Source organism: Strigops habroptila, chromosome 10 (assembly GCF_004027225.2).
Source record: "Strigops habroptila isolate Jane chromosome 10, bStrHab1.2.pri, whole genome shotgun sequence".
In the NCBI taxonomy this organism is placed as follows: Eukaryota; Metazoa; Chordata; class Aves; order Psittaciformes; family Psittacidae; genus Strigops; species Strigops habroptila.
In genome coordinates, this window is record NC_046359.1 from 41,515,868 (window position 1) to 41,532,487 (window position 16,620).

At 43.7% G+C, this 16,620-nt stretch overlaps 2 protein-coding genes across 3 annotated transcripts in view; one reads left to right on the forward strand and one right to left on the reverse strand.

Moving 5' to 3' along the window:
* Positions 1-519: 519 nt before the first annotated feature.
* On the forward strand, positions 520-14,435 carry ANGEL2 (angel homolog 2). 2 transcript variants are annotated; one of them, XM_030499480.1, is made up of 9 exons: positions 520-676; positions 1,960-2,394; positions 3,639-3,892; positions 4,675-4,744; positions 6,252-6,673; positions 7,581-7,707; positions 8,342-8,402; positions 8,851-9,014; positions 11,849-14,435. In XM_030499480.1, the coding sequence occupies exons 2-9, from the start codon at positions 1,968-1,970 to the stop codon at positions 12,001-12,003; spliced, it is 1,680 nt and encodes a 559-aa protein (XP_030355340.1). In that variant the 5' UTR covers positions 520-676; positions 1,960-1,967; the 3' UTR covers positions 12,004-14,435. The 2 variants fall into 2 exon arrangements, with proteins under 2 accessions (XP_030355340.1, XP_030355342.1); XM_030499482.1 differs by lacking the exon at positions 520-676 and adding an exon at positions 1,098-1,464 and having other exon boundaries at positions 1,958-2,394; positions 11,849-12,345.
* VASH2 (vasohibin 2) overlaps positions 13,790-16,620 on the reverse strand; it is a 38,157-nt gene continuing 35,326 nt past the window's right edge. The window contains 1 exon segment of the mRNA XM_030499483.1: positions 13,790-16,229. Within this exon segment, the coding sequence (XP_030355343.1) occupies positions 16,160-16,229 (70 nt within the window). The 3' untranslated portion in view covers positions 13,790-16,159.

Here is a 16,620-nt window from a genome sequence, read left to right on the forward strand (position 1 = left end):
AAGATCACCCAGTTCCAACCCCCTGCCACGAGCAGGAACACCTCACACTAGACCATGTCATCCAAGGCTCTGTCCAACTGCACATCTTCAGGTGCGTTTTAACCTCGGAATGTTAAAATACTGTCTCAGGTGAGTGGGGTTTGGTTTCTGCAAGCAGTAAAGATGGTGCTGCTGCCCTGAAATCGGTACCTTAAACACAGGGCAGCTCTCCCTTGAGACCCCTTTGACCCCACGGGGACACGGTAATCGCAAGAACACGACTGTGTGTGGAAAGCAGTACATTAGCACAGCGTTACACCCATTTAAAAGAATAAAAAGCCTGAAATCCGGCAAACTACAGCCTGTTTCTGCAGCGCTCTGCCCTGAGCAGCGCCCACCCACACCCTCCGCCCGCCTCCCCTTGAGGGGCGGCCGGGCCAAGATGGCGGCCGGGCTGTGGCACCGCCCTCTCGGACCAAACATGGCTGCGGGGCGCGGTGCGGGCCCTCGGACTACAAGTCCCAGGAGCGGGCGGGCGCGGGGCGGGCTCGGTCGCCGCCGGTGCGGGGTAAGCGGCGCGGCGGCGGCGGGCGGAGCTGGCGCTGTCCTGGAATGACCCCCTCTGGGGGTGCCGGGGCTGCGCGGAGCCGATAGCGGGGTTCCCCTGCGCTGGGCCCGCACCGGGGCCTGCCGGGAGGTAAACGGGGATCGGGGAGGGGGGCGCTGGGCCTTGCAGCCGCTTCGGCACCGCAGGGCACCGGGAGCGGCTGCGCGGTGGCGGCTGGTCCTCTTGTCCTTCTCCAACCCCGGAGGCCGAGGTGGTGTGTGTGGGGCTCCGTGCACTGCTGTGGCGCCGGCGCCGGCGGCGGTGGGACCGGCATGCTCGGGTGCAGGGGGCCGGGGAGCGGCCTGGCCGCGGAGCAGCGGGACGTTTGGCAGCCACTGGTTACAAGTGACCGCAGAGCGGGGCCGCGGTGTGGGGCGCCGCGGAAGAGACCCCGCTTCAGCGCTTTCGGCGGAGCAGGCGGCTCGGGAGCCTTCCCCAAGGAGCGGCGCCTCTGCCCGGTCTGCTCCGAGGGGCCCGGGGCTCTGTTCTACTTCTCTGTCTGTCGAGCTGCGTCTGGGGGTTGTTTCCGGACGAGCTGGTTTTTGCTGAAGGTTGTATTTAAGCCTGTTCACTAGGCAGGGAGGACGTTCTCGCTTTGGTTCAACTTCAGGCGTACCAAGCTTCGGTATCTTTTGTTTGTGAGCTCAAAATACGCCTTCTTTTTTAAACAATGAGGAAGCTGGGGCAGATCGGTGCCACTCAGCCTTCCTTCCTGCTCTTTATTTGGTTTTGACACAGACATTCTTCTTTTCTGGAAAACAACCAACCAACCTCCCCCTTATTTTCATGGCTTTAACTTGCTAAGCTGTGGCTTTCCCATCTGGAAATGAAATAAGAATCCAAATCTAGTCTTTAAGCCGTTGCCAGGGATTCCATGAGAGTTAGTACCCCTGTTTCCCTGTCCTGTTGGCATTGTGGTTTGAGCCAAGTTAACAGCTTTTTAAACAAATTTCTGGCTGCTCAAAGGAAAGTGGTTTTCTGGTTCCTTTCAGGTAGCTTTATCATAAAGTTAATGCCACACGAAGGAATGACTTTTTGTAAGGTTGTTCTACTGAGCACTTGAAAGATCTGAGAGTGGAATTCAGTAAGGCAGAAAATAAATTGTAAGTAGTTATTCATTTGGACAGAGTTTGGAAATGAAATGGCATTTGTAAATCCAAAGGGGAAGAATACAAGGTTGCTTCGTGAAGTCCCACTTTGCCTAGCATTTAGATAAAGGTTTAAATATCTTGTATGTACCTGAAAAAGTCTGAATATCTTGTATGTGTTAAGTTGTGGAGAAAGAGCATTTTGTGTAAGCCATGACCAGGATGACTTGCACCTTCTGCGGGTGGATGTAGTTATGTGCAGGTGATCTGTGCTTTCTTTGGCAGACCCCCCCATGCTGGCCCGTCATGTGCAGAGGCTGGGCAGAGACTGCATCGCCCACTGGAATGGTTCTCAGACACTCACCTTGAACCACCCGGTTTACAGCTGTGTGAGATGGGCTGGACACTATCCCTGGGCCTCATTCCCACTTCCCGTTCCAGCTGATTCCTCAGCAAACTGGAGACTCCCTCCGTTTTTTGGACCTTGGAGACAGTTTCAGAACTGTAACTGGCAGCTTGATAACTTCATGCAAAGTTCTTGCTTTCACCTGCCCAATCCCAGTATGAAATCTGAGGGAGAAGAACCATTGACAAAGAAGAGAAGACTCAGTGGCCAGCGTGATGCTTCAGCTCCTGAAAAAGAAACAAACTCCTCTGATCAGAAGGAGGCGTTGTGTCTTTCTGTAGCACGGAATGAAGAAAAACATAGCAGCAAGAAAGGTAAAAGGTGCTCTTTGCTCGTTTTCCTTCTTTATCTGTAAAGCTAAACACATCTAACAAGCTATTAGCAATCTTGCCTGCACCTTTTGAGTTACTGTTTTTCTTGGTGCCTTGGTCAAGAAAACATCTGTCTTAAAAGCCTTGCAGTTTGTGATGCTGTTTGGCGTGTCACACTTGTATTCTGTGCTGCCACAGTCCGCCTGTGCTGGGTTCACTGTGACTGGCAGCAGGATGCAGTCAGTGATGCGAGGGATTGCCCACCTGGGGAGTCCTGAGTTTGGTTCAGACGACTCTCTCTCAGGTGTCTTTTGCCAGATCCCGTCTGTGAATTTGGGAATCTTAAAGCAAAAAGATGTAGATAACTTGCTGCAGGGCCGAGCTGGGCTGGCAGTTGTATAGGTTCGTTCCTGGTACTGGACCTGAGCCTGTAAGCCCTGCTGGACCTCAACTGGCTTCTTTCCAAGCCACTTTGTTCATGAATTTTGTAAGTGGAGAAATCCATGTGTGAAAAATAACTGGGTACTTCATGATGGGCAGATATATTCTTATAAACTTTCATGTAATTATAGTAAGTATGTAGCTAGGAATGGCAGAAAGGCAAAACAAGCCTTTTTAGAAGTTGTTGGTAATTCTGAGGCTTATTAATGTTTTTAATTTCTCAATCTCAAATCAGTTTCATTATCAGGTTTGGGACCCAGTTTCAGCTTATGTCTTGAGTTTTTCAGATTGTACACAGGCTAGAGGCGAACGCTTTGATTCCTAACCCCTTCTTAGTCATGTATAGGGAGATCAAGATGCCCATGTGCTGTTCTAAGGGTGCATCTCAGGCTGACATACCCCATCTCCACTGAGGAGGTAGTGGCAGCAGGCAGTGTAATAGTGTGTCAACAGGCTGGATTTAGCTTACCAGTTTGACAGCGTTTCTACGGGGAGCAGCAGGGTGGTGTAGTCTGACCACAACCATTTCCTTAGGACATACCAGTTGCCTAATTTCAAAGCAGTTTGAAATCCAGCGCATCTAATGATTGTGTGCTGTGTTTTGGGGTTGGGTTTGTTTGATTTGGTTTTTTACTGATGCTTAATTAAAGTTTATCTTGAACCATAGTCTAAATCACTGCTAATCAAATAAGCTTTTAGAACTGATTAAGCAAAGACAAACAGTTGTCAGTAGAATGATTTCTAAGAGCAGTAAGAACTCATATGGTGTATTACATATTTTTTTCTGCTTCATGCTCTTTTAATAGGAACCATCAAAAGACACTGGGAATATTTCTGCCAGCACAGCAGAACAATGAAAATCGTTGAAAATAAAGAAACTGACCAAAGCAGTACAGAAAGTGAGGCAAAATTTAATTTTACAGTCATGTCCTACAACATCCTCTCACAGAATCTGTTGGAAGATAACTCCCACCTGTACAGACACTGCAGGCAACGACTGTTAATCTGGACATACAGATTTCCCAACATTCTGCAAGAGATCAAACAGCTGGATGCAGATGTGAGTAGAAAAGGAGCATGTGGATATTTCTTTAGGACTGATAAACTGCGGTAGCAAATTCCTGCTGTTCTTGATTTTGATGGGTGGGTTGTCCAGTGAATCCAACTGAGCTTTGAGTTATGTCATGCTTAACACTAGTTTTGATTTATGCTCATGCAATTAGTGTATTCTGTGCAATCTGAACTTAGAGCAAAGGCAAGCTCCAGAGTACGTACCACTCATAGTTGCCTTTTTTGTCCATAATTCCTGGAATGGTCTTTTTGGCATAACTTTGTTACCCTTCAGGAACTCAGTCCTTTGTCAGAGTCCCAAGGTGGTTGTAAATCAGTACTGCAGTGTACAGGCAGAAGGCTCCAAGATGTGCAGAACTCTCTTAATGGAGTATTTCGAGGTTGATCTTTGGTTCAGGTTATAACATGGAAGCTTCTAGTCCACTCTGTACTTAATGGAACATGTGCCCTTGGCCTCTTCATCCCACTGCTCTGGCATTTAGCCCTCCCCTAAACTGCTGGGAATGTATTAGCAGGTGACTACTTTGGTTAAATTGAATTTCACATCTGAAAATGTGCAGCTGTCTGAGAGAGGGTGGGAGGAATTGGGGCTCTCTTCCCACTCTTAAGGAGCTCTTTCTCTAGGAGACCGAATCCTTTTGTGGAATTATGAAGGCAAAAAGCCTCTGAATTATTATTTTTATAGTATACCTATACAGAGTGTCCAACAGGGATGATAAGGTAATATTTTGATGTACTTACTAATCTTTTAATTATGAACTTTTGCTTCAGGTACTCTGTTTACAAGAAGTCCAAGAAGACCACTATAGAACAGAGATCAAGTCAAGTTTGGAATCCCTGGGTATGATGAAACTTTTATGACCAGTGTGTTGTCTTCTCCCCTGTCCCAGTACTATTTTTCTCAAAAACCTTACTTTAATAGAATCCAGTTTGCTTCCATCACATGCACAATGTTGTGTACCCCCTTTATAAATTCACTAAGTGCTCTCTTGAAACTACCTTAGTGTTTTCTATCATAATTCCTGTTGGATAGGGTTTTTTTCTAGGGTATGTTTTTCTGGCTTGAAATCTTCCAAATATCAGCACTAAACCATGGTCAGTTTATAGTAATTTGTTTTTATACAGTACTGTCAGTCAGCCTAAATAGCAGTGCCTTACCACTCTCCTGTGTGAATTTATGGAAGGAACATGTTGCTAGGGATGTGATTGCATTGTGGTTTAAAGTGATCTAAATCTTTGGTGCTCTACATCTCCTTAGAGTCCCAGGCCCCCCTTGCTTCCTGGCACAGGTCCTTGTGTGATGCCAGGAGGAGCTGGTCCAAGCACTGGATTAATACTCTTCTTAGTTGGAGGTAGTCTGGCTCCTAGAACTGAATGTAAAGAAGGTAGAGTAATGGCAATACTGACTTATATCCACCTGAAATGCGGAACAACACTGTAAGAACCAGGCTTGTCTGGGCAGCTGAGCTTCTGCTGCTGTATATGGGAGTCTGGAGCTTGCTGTAGCTCTTCCTCTTCCCCTCCCTAGCTCTCAAACGCATGTTCTGCCCCTGTTCCTGTGCTAGTTCTGGCACTCACTAGACCTTTACCCTGGTGAAATCCACCAGTTCAGCAGAATACTATCCAGACAGATTTTATTTTCCTGGATTAGTTTCTGTAGGTACACTGAGTTAGCAGTGAGTGCCACAACAAGTGGCAGGAGCACATGGCCTGGAACTACATAATTGTGTAAGTTTGAGACCTTTGTTCTATGAATCCTTTTAAAGTTATGATTTATGACTTATAGTGATTATTGCTTTTGATTAGAACACTTCACTGGTGTTATTCCTAAACCATTATGGTAACATCCAGGAAAAAACTTACATACGAAGTCCACTTTTATGTGACTTGTGGGGCTTCTTTCTTGTTTTGGTGTGGGTTTTTTCCTCCACATGAGGAGAGAATCATAGAATCACACAATGGTTTAGGTTGGGAAGGACCTTAAGATCATCCAGTTCCAACCCTCCTGCCATGAGCAGGGACACCTCACACTAGACCATGTTGCCCAAGGCTCTGTCCAGCCTCGCCTTGAACACTGCCAGGGATGGGGCATAAGAATATGCCTGGTTTCTTCAATAGATGCTTACACATCACAAAAGGTATTAGAACAGGTTTCCTGTAGTATCTAAATTGAAGCTAGACAGGGCAGAAAGACTCTGTTCACTTTCCTATGTGAACTTCACATAGTCTTTGGTGCTTCAGCCTGGGTGTTGACTCCCATGTGAGAAAAGTGTGAGGTTTTTATTATTTCTTGAAATAATCTCTATTTATACAGTGATATTTTATGTTCTTCATTGCCTCTCTTGCAGGGTATCACTGTGAGTATAAAATGAGGACAGGGAGGAAACCTGATGGCTGTGCTATTTGCTTCAAAACTTCCAAATTTAGCCTGATTTCATCAAACCCCGTGGAATTCTTTCGCCATGATATTCCACTCTTGGACAGGGACAATGTGGGATTGGTGTTGCTTTTGCAGCCTAGATTTCAGTGTAAAACTAATGCTGCAATCTGTATAGCCAATACCCATCTGCTGTATAACCCAAGGCGCGGGGACATCAAGCTGACCCAACTTGCAATCCTCCTGGCAGAGATTGCCAGTGTTGCTGCTCAGCAGGACGGTACCTTCTGTCCAATTATCATCTGTGGTGACTTCAATTCTGTTCCTGGTTCTCCATTGTACAGATTTATAAAGGAAGGAAAGTTAAATTATGAAGGACTTGCTATAGGAAAGGTAGGCTATGCTTTTCACTTCTCACAAATAAAGGTTGATTCTGTTTAAAAAAAAATGTATTAATAATATTTAAGCATGCCAGAGCTGTGATTATTTCCACTGCAATACCAATCTTGGTGCCCTTTATGCGGTCTGCAAAGAGAAAGGTACTGTGGGGTTACTCAAATAATATTAGTTGTGCCTTACAGACTATGGTATCCACTTCTGGCATTCTGAAATGAAAAACTTGCAAACAAATTAATTGTTCTAGAAATGTACCATCCACAGGATGTTTGTATCCCTGTGTTTAAGCGTCCCAGTCTTTAAATAGGATAAAATAAGTATTTAATCAAACACCTACTGTGTACTCCATTGAAAGATGACTCTTGTTTTAGAGAAGCTTTGAATTACAGTGGCTAGAATAACTGTAAAAGCAGAAATGCAATTCGATGCTGGATCTAAACTGTTTCAGGTTAGATGGTTTTTGTTGTAAGCTCTTGTATGTAGCTGTTGGGTGTGTCAAATGCTATCTAATAGAAAGTAACTGGAGTACATACTTTGAGAAAACATGGGGGAAAATAGCCCAACTGGTGTCTGTTGCTAGTAAGTAGTTGTTTCAAGCCCTGCTTCAACTTGACTTGTCTCAGAAGAATAAGCATCCTGAAGATGAAGTGTCTGCTGGGGAGCTGTGCTCGCTCAGTCCTGTTATGTCGATAAGTGTTCTTGGTGGTATCTCAGCTTAGTGTCACAAAGAACTGCCTTGAAAAATTGGGTAGCTGCAAAAACAAAGGGGGTGTACACAGGGGATGTTGTTACTTCTGCAGAGAGTTGACAAGCCATTATAAAAGACTTATTCTAAGGGGCTGTGGCTTTGCTTTGCTTTAAACTTTAATGAAAAAGTCCACTCATTTCATGTTGTTTTTCTTAGGTCTCTGGACAAGAACAGTTTCCAAGGGGACAAAGAATTTTATCTATTCCAATCTGGCCCAAAAAATTGGGTATTTCACAAAACTGTGTATATGAAATAAAACGGCAACAAAAAGAAGGAAATGCAGGTCAGTTGCTGGGTTGATGAATTCTGTGGACCTTTGAAAACATCATTTGGGTAGCACTGAAAAACATGTCCTGTTCTAGTGGAGGGGGGAAACAGGGAGTCTTTAGCTTGCCAAACTTCCCTGTTGGGTTCATTTGAGTGGAAAGTTATTGGCTCACATAAGCATTTGCAAACTTGAATCTTTAGAAGGTAATAGTTAGAAATTGCCATTCAGGAGCTGGTGCATATTCTTTAAACCACTGTGATTGAATCATGAAAGCCAGTTGTGCTGTGACTGGGAAAAGAGAGATGGAAGAATGCAGCACACGTATGTAGTGTGAACTTACATGCTGCTTGAGTGGTTCTGTATCACAGGGAAGGCACTTCATGGAACAAATGGGAAAAGCAAAGTGATTCCTTCCTTACTACATCTTTCATCCACCACTTTGAAATGAATGGGACATAATTTGGAAGTCTTTGGAGGGCATATTACAAATGGAACGGAAGAATTTAATCCAGTTTTTCTGGATTAATCTTTGCCTGCTGCAAAAAATAAACGTAAAGATACTTGTCTCTAGCTTTTCTATAGCTCTTCAATATTGGTCTTGCTTACATCCTATTTTTAAATGTAAATTGAATGTATTTTTGTTTTACAGGAGAAAAACTGGAAGCAGGAAAACTGGACAATGCTCAGGAGATTGTGATAGCATCCGAAAAGTACGTGGTGGGGGATAAAAAGTGGAATTCCTTGACTGGTTCCTAGTTTGGGGGGGTTTGTTTTTAGACCAAACTTGTTTCTGATTCCAGATGTGGATAGAAGATGCTCACCCAACCCCGTCTGCCCATCTGGGTTAAAAATCATTGTCCATTTAAACACGCAAAGGCTGATCAGACAGCAAAGGACTAGAACTGGAAATAATGGAGTGTGGGTTCTTGCAGGAACCTGCAGCTACTATTTCGGAATGCAGAGGCGAGGTGTCAGTGCTATTTAGGGGGCACTTTCTGTCTGCTTATTAGAAAATGCTTTGACATTTTTGGTTACTTCTTGACATAAACAGAACATTAGCTCTGTAGTGATGTTGTAGGAAAGCTGTGAACTTCTTCATTGCTCGTTCTTTCTAGGAAAGACAAGAAAATAAGGTTCTTTTCTCTGATTCCTGTTTAGGGTGTCTTCAAAACTGCAGCACCATTTTAAACTGTCTTCAGTCTATTCTCATTACTTCCCTGAAACTGGGATACCAGAAGTAACAACTTGTCACTCCCGAAGCGCTGTCACTGTGGATTACATTTTCTATTCTGCAGCAAACGATGATACTGCTGCCCAGCCAGGTAAAGAAACAACTTTCTAATTGTTTTTAACAAGTGCTAAATGGGAGCGTTTGGATGCTGTTCCAAGGGAAATGCAGTGATAATTCAATCCATATGAATTAGCTCAGAGGTTTGTGGTAGTGCTTTGAATGTCAGCTGCTGTCTGAGGAATGGGGCCGGGCTTGTGATCTCACCACAGTTGGTCTCATAGTGCCACGCAGGGCAGGCTTTTCCACGTAACTGAACATTGCTGTAGTTGCCATCTCAGCACGGAGAAAAGGCCCCAGAAAAGCAGCGGTGTAAGCAGCACCTGAGAATTACTGCTGCCAGGAACTCCTGCAGGACCTTGGTGGCCGAACCTACACCAAAGCAGTGTTTCCAATCACGAAAACGGTGAACAGCAGTTTATGATGTGCATTAAAAGGGTTTCTTTCTTACTTCTCAGATAGTCTTGATGTAACGGCTGTCAAGTAGCTGACCTCTGTGCTCTCTTGCTCTGGGAGCAGTCACTTGCCCGTGCCCAGTTGTCACACTCTTGATTGTAGTTGCAGCTAAAACTCACCAGATGGTGCAAGAAAGACACGGTACCTCCGCGGGTGTGTTTCTTGAGGGGTGACACATCCATCCTTTACTGCTTTGTGCTCTTACCGTGGACACTTCCCAGCAGTGTTGTGCTTTCCATGTCATCAGTAGTTGTGTGTTTTATGCCATCATCAAAGGTCAGCGCACAGTGCGGTGCCATCAGATTAATGGCTCTGCAGAACTTGGACCAAAGAAACCTGCTCCCACTGTAAATTGCAACTGATTTTTAGAAATTAACGTTGTTTTTAATACGTGAACTAAAAATACCACTTTCATTTCTCATGCATTGAGACTAGATTGTTAAAATTCCTTGAGTCAATGCACAAAAGTCTCATTTGTCATAACATGCACAGTAAGTACTACCTTAATGTAAAATACCACATATAAAAGCTTCACAGTACAGAAACAAAAGCTTTGACTGAAAAAACAGGATATGAGAAGGATCTAAATGACTTCTGAATACTGTGTGATTTCAGAGCGCATCCTGTGCAAAATTTAATCGTAATTCACTTGCTTATATATTTTTGTTGCACCATCGTTGCCCCAGCAGAGCTAGAGCACTTCTTTCTTTCTGCACTTGTTTTTCAAATAGATTCTTCATCCTAGTACAGAATGGGGCCAAACTTGGAATTCTCAAACTAGGTTAAACTGGTGTAGTTTTTTTCATTAGTTCTTAGAAACTAATAGTGCTTCCAGAGTGCTCCGAGCTGACATGAATCACTGCATGCAGGCCAAGCTCTTCGCAGCAACAAACTGCTCCTTTGTAGACATGCAGGTGCTGTGCCAGATGATAAATTTGGCTCCAGGACGTGTGTGCTTTACCAAGGCATCTTTGCAGTGGAAAAGCTTTTCTTCAGAGCAGCACTAAACAGCTGCTGGGTTGTTAGAGGGCTGCAAAGCTGGCAGGTGGCAAAGGAGTGAAGCTGTTGAACTATGTGAGGAGTTGAACAGTTGCTGGATAATCCTTTAAAATGTGCCTGCTGGTAAGTACCAGCTTCAGCCAGGAAGTCCTGGAATTGCTGATCACTTCCTTACAGAAAGTATTTGTATCAAGTTAGAGCTCCTGTTTGTGCTGGTCCTGAAAGCACTCAACCTGCTCCGCATCATCCCTGTGCTCCGCAAGCAAGAGCTAGGGTTGCTGCCTAGTTGTCCCACTGAAGTAGATAGATCAAGAAGTCTAAAAGCTTGATGCATCATGGAAGGATCTTGTTCTCAATGGAATTTCTTAATTTGAGTTGGAAAACACTTGTTATGGTGGTTTTCTGTTTGGTTTTGGGGGTTGTTTGTTGTTGTTGTTTGGTTTTTGGAATCACAGACTCAACCAGGTTGGAAAACATCTTTAAGATCATCAAGTCCAACCATTCTCCAGCACTGTCAAGGCCACCACTGAACTTCCTCTTTAATGAGGGGCCAAATATTTGAAGTATGGTATGTAATAACACAGGTTGGGCAGGGACAGGCGACATTAGAGTGGGGGTCTGCTACAGGCCACCTGACCAGGAAGACGGAGCGGATGAGGCCCTCTATAGACAGATAGGAGCAGCCTCATGTTCACAAGCCCTGGTCCTTGGGGAGGGACAACACACCAGCAATAAGCAATCCAGGAGGTTCCTAGAATGTGTTGATGAGAAATGCCTTCTCCAAGTGATAGAGGAGCCAGTGAGAAGGGTGGTTTTGCTGGACCTTGTTCTCACCAACAAGGAGGGGCTGGTGGGGAATGTGAGGCTCAACATGTCTTTAGGCAATTAGGAGTAGGTAGTAGCAGGAAATAATGGAGGAAGATCCCTTTCTTATGATGAACAGTTAGGAAGGGAAATGCCAGAAGGCTTTCACCCTTACAAACAAGAGTTCCTGCCTGGTGGAGAACTGTTCTTGATACAGAAATAAAAGGTTATGTGAACCAGTAAGTCTCAAAAGATGCTTAATTTTGCCAGTGTCAGCTCTGTGGGGCACTGCTGTTGTGCTAAAGTATAGGGCTGGATTGAGGCTTTTTCAGAGTTACAATGAACAACTCAATCCCTTTTGACCTCTGCAAAATGGAGGGGTAGTGTCCTGAGCACTTTGAGCTGTACTGATTGTAAGCTCTGCCGTGAGAGTAATCATAAACCAGAAGAATTTCTGAACTCCTTAGTGGTGCTGTTGCATGGAACAAAAATGACTTTCAGGTTATTTGTGCCGTAGTGCTTTCCTCTTTCTGCAGGTGTCTGAATGTGTGATTCTCAGCCCACACAGATGAATGTTTCCATGTTTTGTTCTGTTTGTGTTTTAACCAGGAGCAGAGGATTCTTGTCATGGGGGTCTGAAACTCCTTGGCAGGCTGGCGCTTCTAACAGAGAAAGATCTTTGGACTGTTAATGGTCTTCCCAATGAAAATAACTCTTCTGACCACCTGCCATTGCTAGCAGAGTTCAGGCTTATTGAACGGTAATACCCAAAGGACCTTTTGTGTAGATAAAGCTACCTTCACCTTCTCACTTCAGGTGATGATTATTGTCTTTTTGAAGGTTAATTCAAGCGCTGCTGGTCCAGTTTCAGTAAGTTTTTCTGCATGCTGAGGTGTTCGTGTTGTGTAAAGTAGACTTTTTAAAGAGACTTTTTTTTAAAGGTTGAAATTACTTTATGAAGCCTTTAAGGCCAAAAGAATTTTTACAGTTGCTTCCTCTTTGATAATGGAAAACATCTGTGCCAGCCTCACAGTGGCATTATTTTTCACGGAGATGCTGTAAATGGTTTTTATTGTAAATCATAGTAAAAATGATTATTCTGAGAACCGTGTGCTGCTTCATAGACTCACGGAATGGTTTGGGTTGGAAAGGACCTTAAGATCATCTAGCTCCAACCCGCAAGCAAAGGGGAGTGTGTTTGTGTGCACACCCTGTTTTCTAATGAGCAGAAAATCATGTTTTGCTACACCAGTGCTCTGTAGGCACTCCTATCTAAATACTTCTGCAAAGGAACTCACTTAGACTGTAGTCAGGCCAGAAGCTGCAAGATTAAACCTCCAAAGGAAGAAGATAGCTTTGCAGGAAGGCAAAGTTTTTAAAGTTTACTTCTTAAACTTCTAAACACTGAACTGTGGGTAGCATTCACTGGCATCTCCTTTAAAACACCTGAAATAAACCCAAGTTTAGTGGGCATGCAACCTAACAGTAAACTGATCTACTGCAGGAACAAAACAATCACTCCTCAACATCTTGAAGCTTCATACATACTGAACAACTAGGGGAAGGGAGTTTGGTTTTCCATCGAGTTATTAAAAAGGGCAAGTTGTATATTAAAATGACAGATCCTGAGGTGTTAAAACGATCAAGATTTGTATTTACTCTCACAATGCACTGATAAACATATCATTTACAACATTAAAAGACTGCCCAAACAGTAAACTTGAAGGAAACAAGTCCAACTACGTCGGGGTATGTATGTAAAACTGCCTTAAAAGTAACATTTGGAGAATTGTCTTTCAGTGTAGTGCTGGAAAACCTGCACCCGTGTTCCTGAGATCACATTCAGGTGTGTTTGGCTCCTAGAAACATTTCTTTGTTCTTCTCCAACCTGATTTTTGGAATTTTCATCTGGAACCTTTCCTTTTCCTGAGTGCAGAATTAAACTGCAGTTACTTTGTGCTTTGAGAATAATGCAGAAGTACAGTGGTAGTAATCACAAAACCAGTTGACTTGAAGAAGTACTTCAGTGTTCCATTACAAAATATGGTTACTTACCAAAATACTGTGCTTTAGCTGCTGAGAATTTGGATGGGGGTTATTTTTCTCATAAGTAATTGGGAATAATTCCTCTGCTTATTCAATATTGGCTGCTGCTTGATTTAAATATGAGTATTCTCAAAGCTGGAGCTGATAAATGCAAACATACTTGAATAAACACAACAGATTTCTGGATATGTACAGGTTACAGCTAAAAAAGCTGTTGTAGCAACTCAGTTGTAACAACTCGTGTAGCCTACGTTAAGAGCAAGGAGCTTTGCTAGTCTGGGGGACTGTTGTGTTACCTCCACAGCAGACAAACGTGAGCTCCCATGTGTCTGCACCCTCGCCAGCACCCAGGCAGCTGAACAGGGGAAGGTAGGTGATAGAAAAGTGCTGCTCTTTGGAATAAGCCTCGTCATTCCTTCAATCTAGAAATAACAAACAGTTTTGCCGGAATAGAAACATAACGGGACAAAAATTAACCCTAAGTCTTACAAAGAAAAAAACCCCTCAAACTACCATGATCCTTTTATTGAAGTTTCATGCTGTGCATAAACATACAAGTGATGTAAAAAAAAACCCAACGCAGAAGTCATGCATGTTTTCTACATTATTTGACCACTTTGCAGTCACTAGAACCACACTTAAGACAAATGCCATCATCGTGAACAGTATTTCAGCTGAACTGCAAAACAAGAACCAAAAGCAATTTGTCACATGCCTCTACAGCATTAAAGAGTTTCAGTGTTAAGTTAGAGGTTAAAAGAAAACAACTCAAGTGTGGTGGACAGTGGTAAAAACTGTACACAACCACCATTACTTGAGCTGAAGTAAACCATAGTTTCATAGAAAAAGCTTGCAACATATCAGGTAACTTTGTGCTATAGGCTACGGCTGATCCAAGTAAGTTTTTCACATCATTTTACCCAAGGGATACATGAAAAAACCCTGTTCAGGTCACAAGATACCAAACAGCACAAAGTTTAAAACTGAAACACTGCCGCTGGTGTCAAATTGTACAAGAATTTCTACCAAGAGAGTGTATTTCCCTCCTTTCAACTTCGCTCCTGAACCACAAAAATCCCTATGGTGAACACAGGAGTGGAAAAGTTGACAGAAGGAGGAAAGGGAAAGGCCTCCCTGTAATTGATATGGTAATTTGTATAAGGAAGTGTATGCAATACATTAGGCAAGTCTTTCTAGACTTTCTGCAGGCTCATTAGAGAAAGCCTTCCACTGTTTGCAGAAGGTTCCTGGGTCTCGATATTGTCTTCCTGTCCTAGGTAGGGGAGATTCATTGACTTTTTCGAGCAATGAGGTCTGTGTACAAGCAATCATCTCCTGTATTCATTCAGTTGCTGGCTGATAGAAGTGTTCTAGCAGCTTAAATCCTTCAGTTTGAGTAAGCGTTATTGTCACTGTCTTACAATGTCTTGTCTTCATCGAGATCCCAAAAAAGTCAGTGCCCAGGAAGGGAGGTACACAAGGCCCATGGCAGTATCATCTACAAGCACAGCACAAAGGGTAAAGGCTGGACTTGTACAATAATCCAGTTTCTATTTAGGCACCAAATGAAATAGTTTCAGGAATGCAGCACTCACCAGAGAACTTCACTAATGCGAATGGCAGACCCCCAGTGGAAGTCTTACCGCGTCACTTGAGAAGGCCGGTGTCCATCCCGGCTCCTCAGCTAAGTCTTAGAACAAAAGGACTGAGTAGGGAGGAAGCAGACAAGCTTCATTTTCAGCCATTTCAGCCATTAAAGCTTCCTTATTCAGGTCTAAGCTGTTGTTACTACAGCACATACAGGAAAAGCTCCCTCCAGCAGCACGGCAGAAGGTTAACTTCAGCCTGCAATGTCTGATCTTAATATAAGATGTCGAGGCATCACCATGTGAGACTGCTCAGCCTTTCAAAGACAAGGTTCAAAGCTACACCAGCTGCTGAAAGAAAAGCACGTGGGCTCAGGTTAGCATTATTCCAGGAACATATACGAGAAACAGACCGACTGAGAAGTGAACGCTTGTCCCTACACAACAGCAATCGCTACGTTTTGTGCTTCAGCAGAGGAGTCCGAAAAGACTAAAAGCTTGTGACAAAGTATAAAAAAATTATGAAAGTTTAAAAATTCATTATTCAATTATCATCAGTTAAAAACCCAAACCCTCCTATCTTGCCTAATAAGATGTCAGTGTTTAAGAATACACTTGCATATTACTATTACTTAACATCTTCCAGCAACATGCACAAAATAATAATACAGGTGGCAGTAAAACATCCAGTGCTGGTTTAATACTACCAGAAATGCTGGGAAACAGTACAAATTAGTTACAAAACAACAATACTGACAGTTTTGCATATCTGTTAGGTTTAGTGAGGTAATTTTGATGCTTGAAAAACTCATGCCACTTCTGCACTGCTTGTTTTTATTGCTGAATTAAATATTAATACTGAATAGGATTTGTTTTAACTGCACTGCACCCCAGCACATCTTAACACTAAGAATGTTGGTTTCTTAGTTTTCCCATTGCTACTACCCAGCAAAATGCCCAAATTCAGTTAATACTTGTACAGGCAAATTGTATTTGAAGAAACTCTCGCACTACTGGAGTCATCTGCTACATGATGAAGGGGAAAAAACGTCATATCCTGGCAAACCTCATTTTAGGTTCCTCTGCACTGATGCCTTTTCTATAAATGGAAATAAAATAAATACTGCCACCAAAACCAAATTCCCCCCCCTTTCTATTTTCTAGGTAAAACTTTCACCGTAAGAGTCCACAAGTTAATAAATTGTCCCATTCCTTTTTCCTTCCAACGGAGTGCGGGTAAAGTGCAGCGGGAAGCACCAGGAAGCCCTCTGTCCAGCATATGGCTTGGTTAGATGCGGAGCTGGTAGCCGACCTCGTTGAGCGTAGCCAGGTCTCCTTTCTTGTCCACCACTGCAGGCCTGCGAGCAAAGGAGGGAAGAGGGTTCTGCTCACCAGTAATCCCACATTGAGGGGATGCCGTGCAGCACAGAGAGCAGTGGGCACCTCTGACTTCAAAACAGGGCTGACTAGATCCAGTTTCCTCATCACAAGCACGATCCTGCTGAATCTGTCAGGTGAACTAGTGTGACTGAGCTACTCATGTGGGTTTTCCCTGAAGCCAAGCACCAGAGAGGAACAAGCTGTCCCATCCTGGGGTCCTGGAAGCACCCCTCTCGTTCTGAGTTAAGAGAGGGCCTAAATGAGCAGTTAAGACCACACACATCCTGCCCAGGATCTACCCCAGAGCAGGACTCTGGCTTTTAAAGTGAAGTGGAAGCAGCCAAGAGCAAACAGGCGAAGCCTCTCACA

Bases quoted from the DNA above. Each gene is read 5' to 3' on its own strand.
- ANGEL2 (XM_030499480.1), top strand. From the start codon at position 1,968: ATGCTGGCCCGTCATGTGCAGAGGCTGGGCAGAGACTGCATCGCCCAC. The intron at 6,674-7,580 runs GTAGGCTATGCT...TGTTTTTCTTAG, and splicing joins AAGGACTTGCTATAGGAAAG to GTCTCTGGACAAGAACAGTT. The intron at 7,708-8,341 runs GTCAGTTGCTGG...TTTGTTTTACAG, and splicing joins ACAAAAAGAAGGAAATGCAG to GAGAAAAACTGGAAGCAGGA.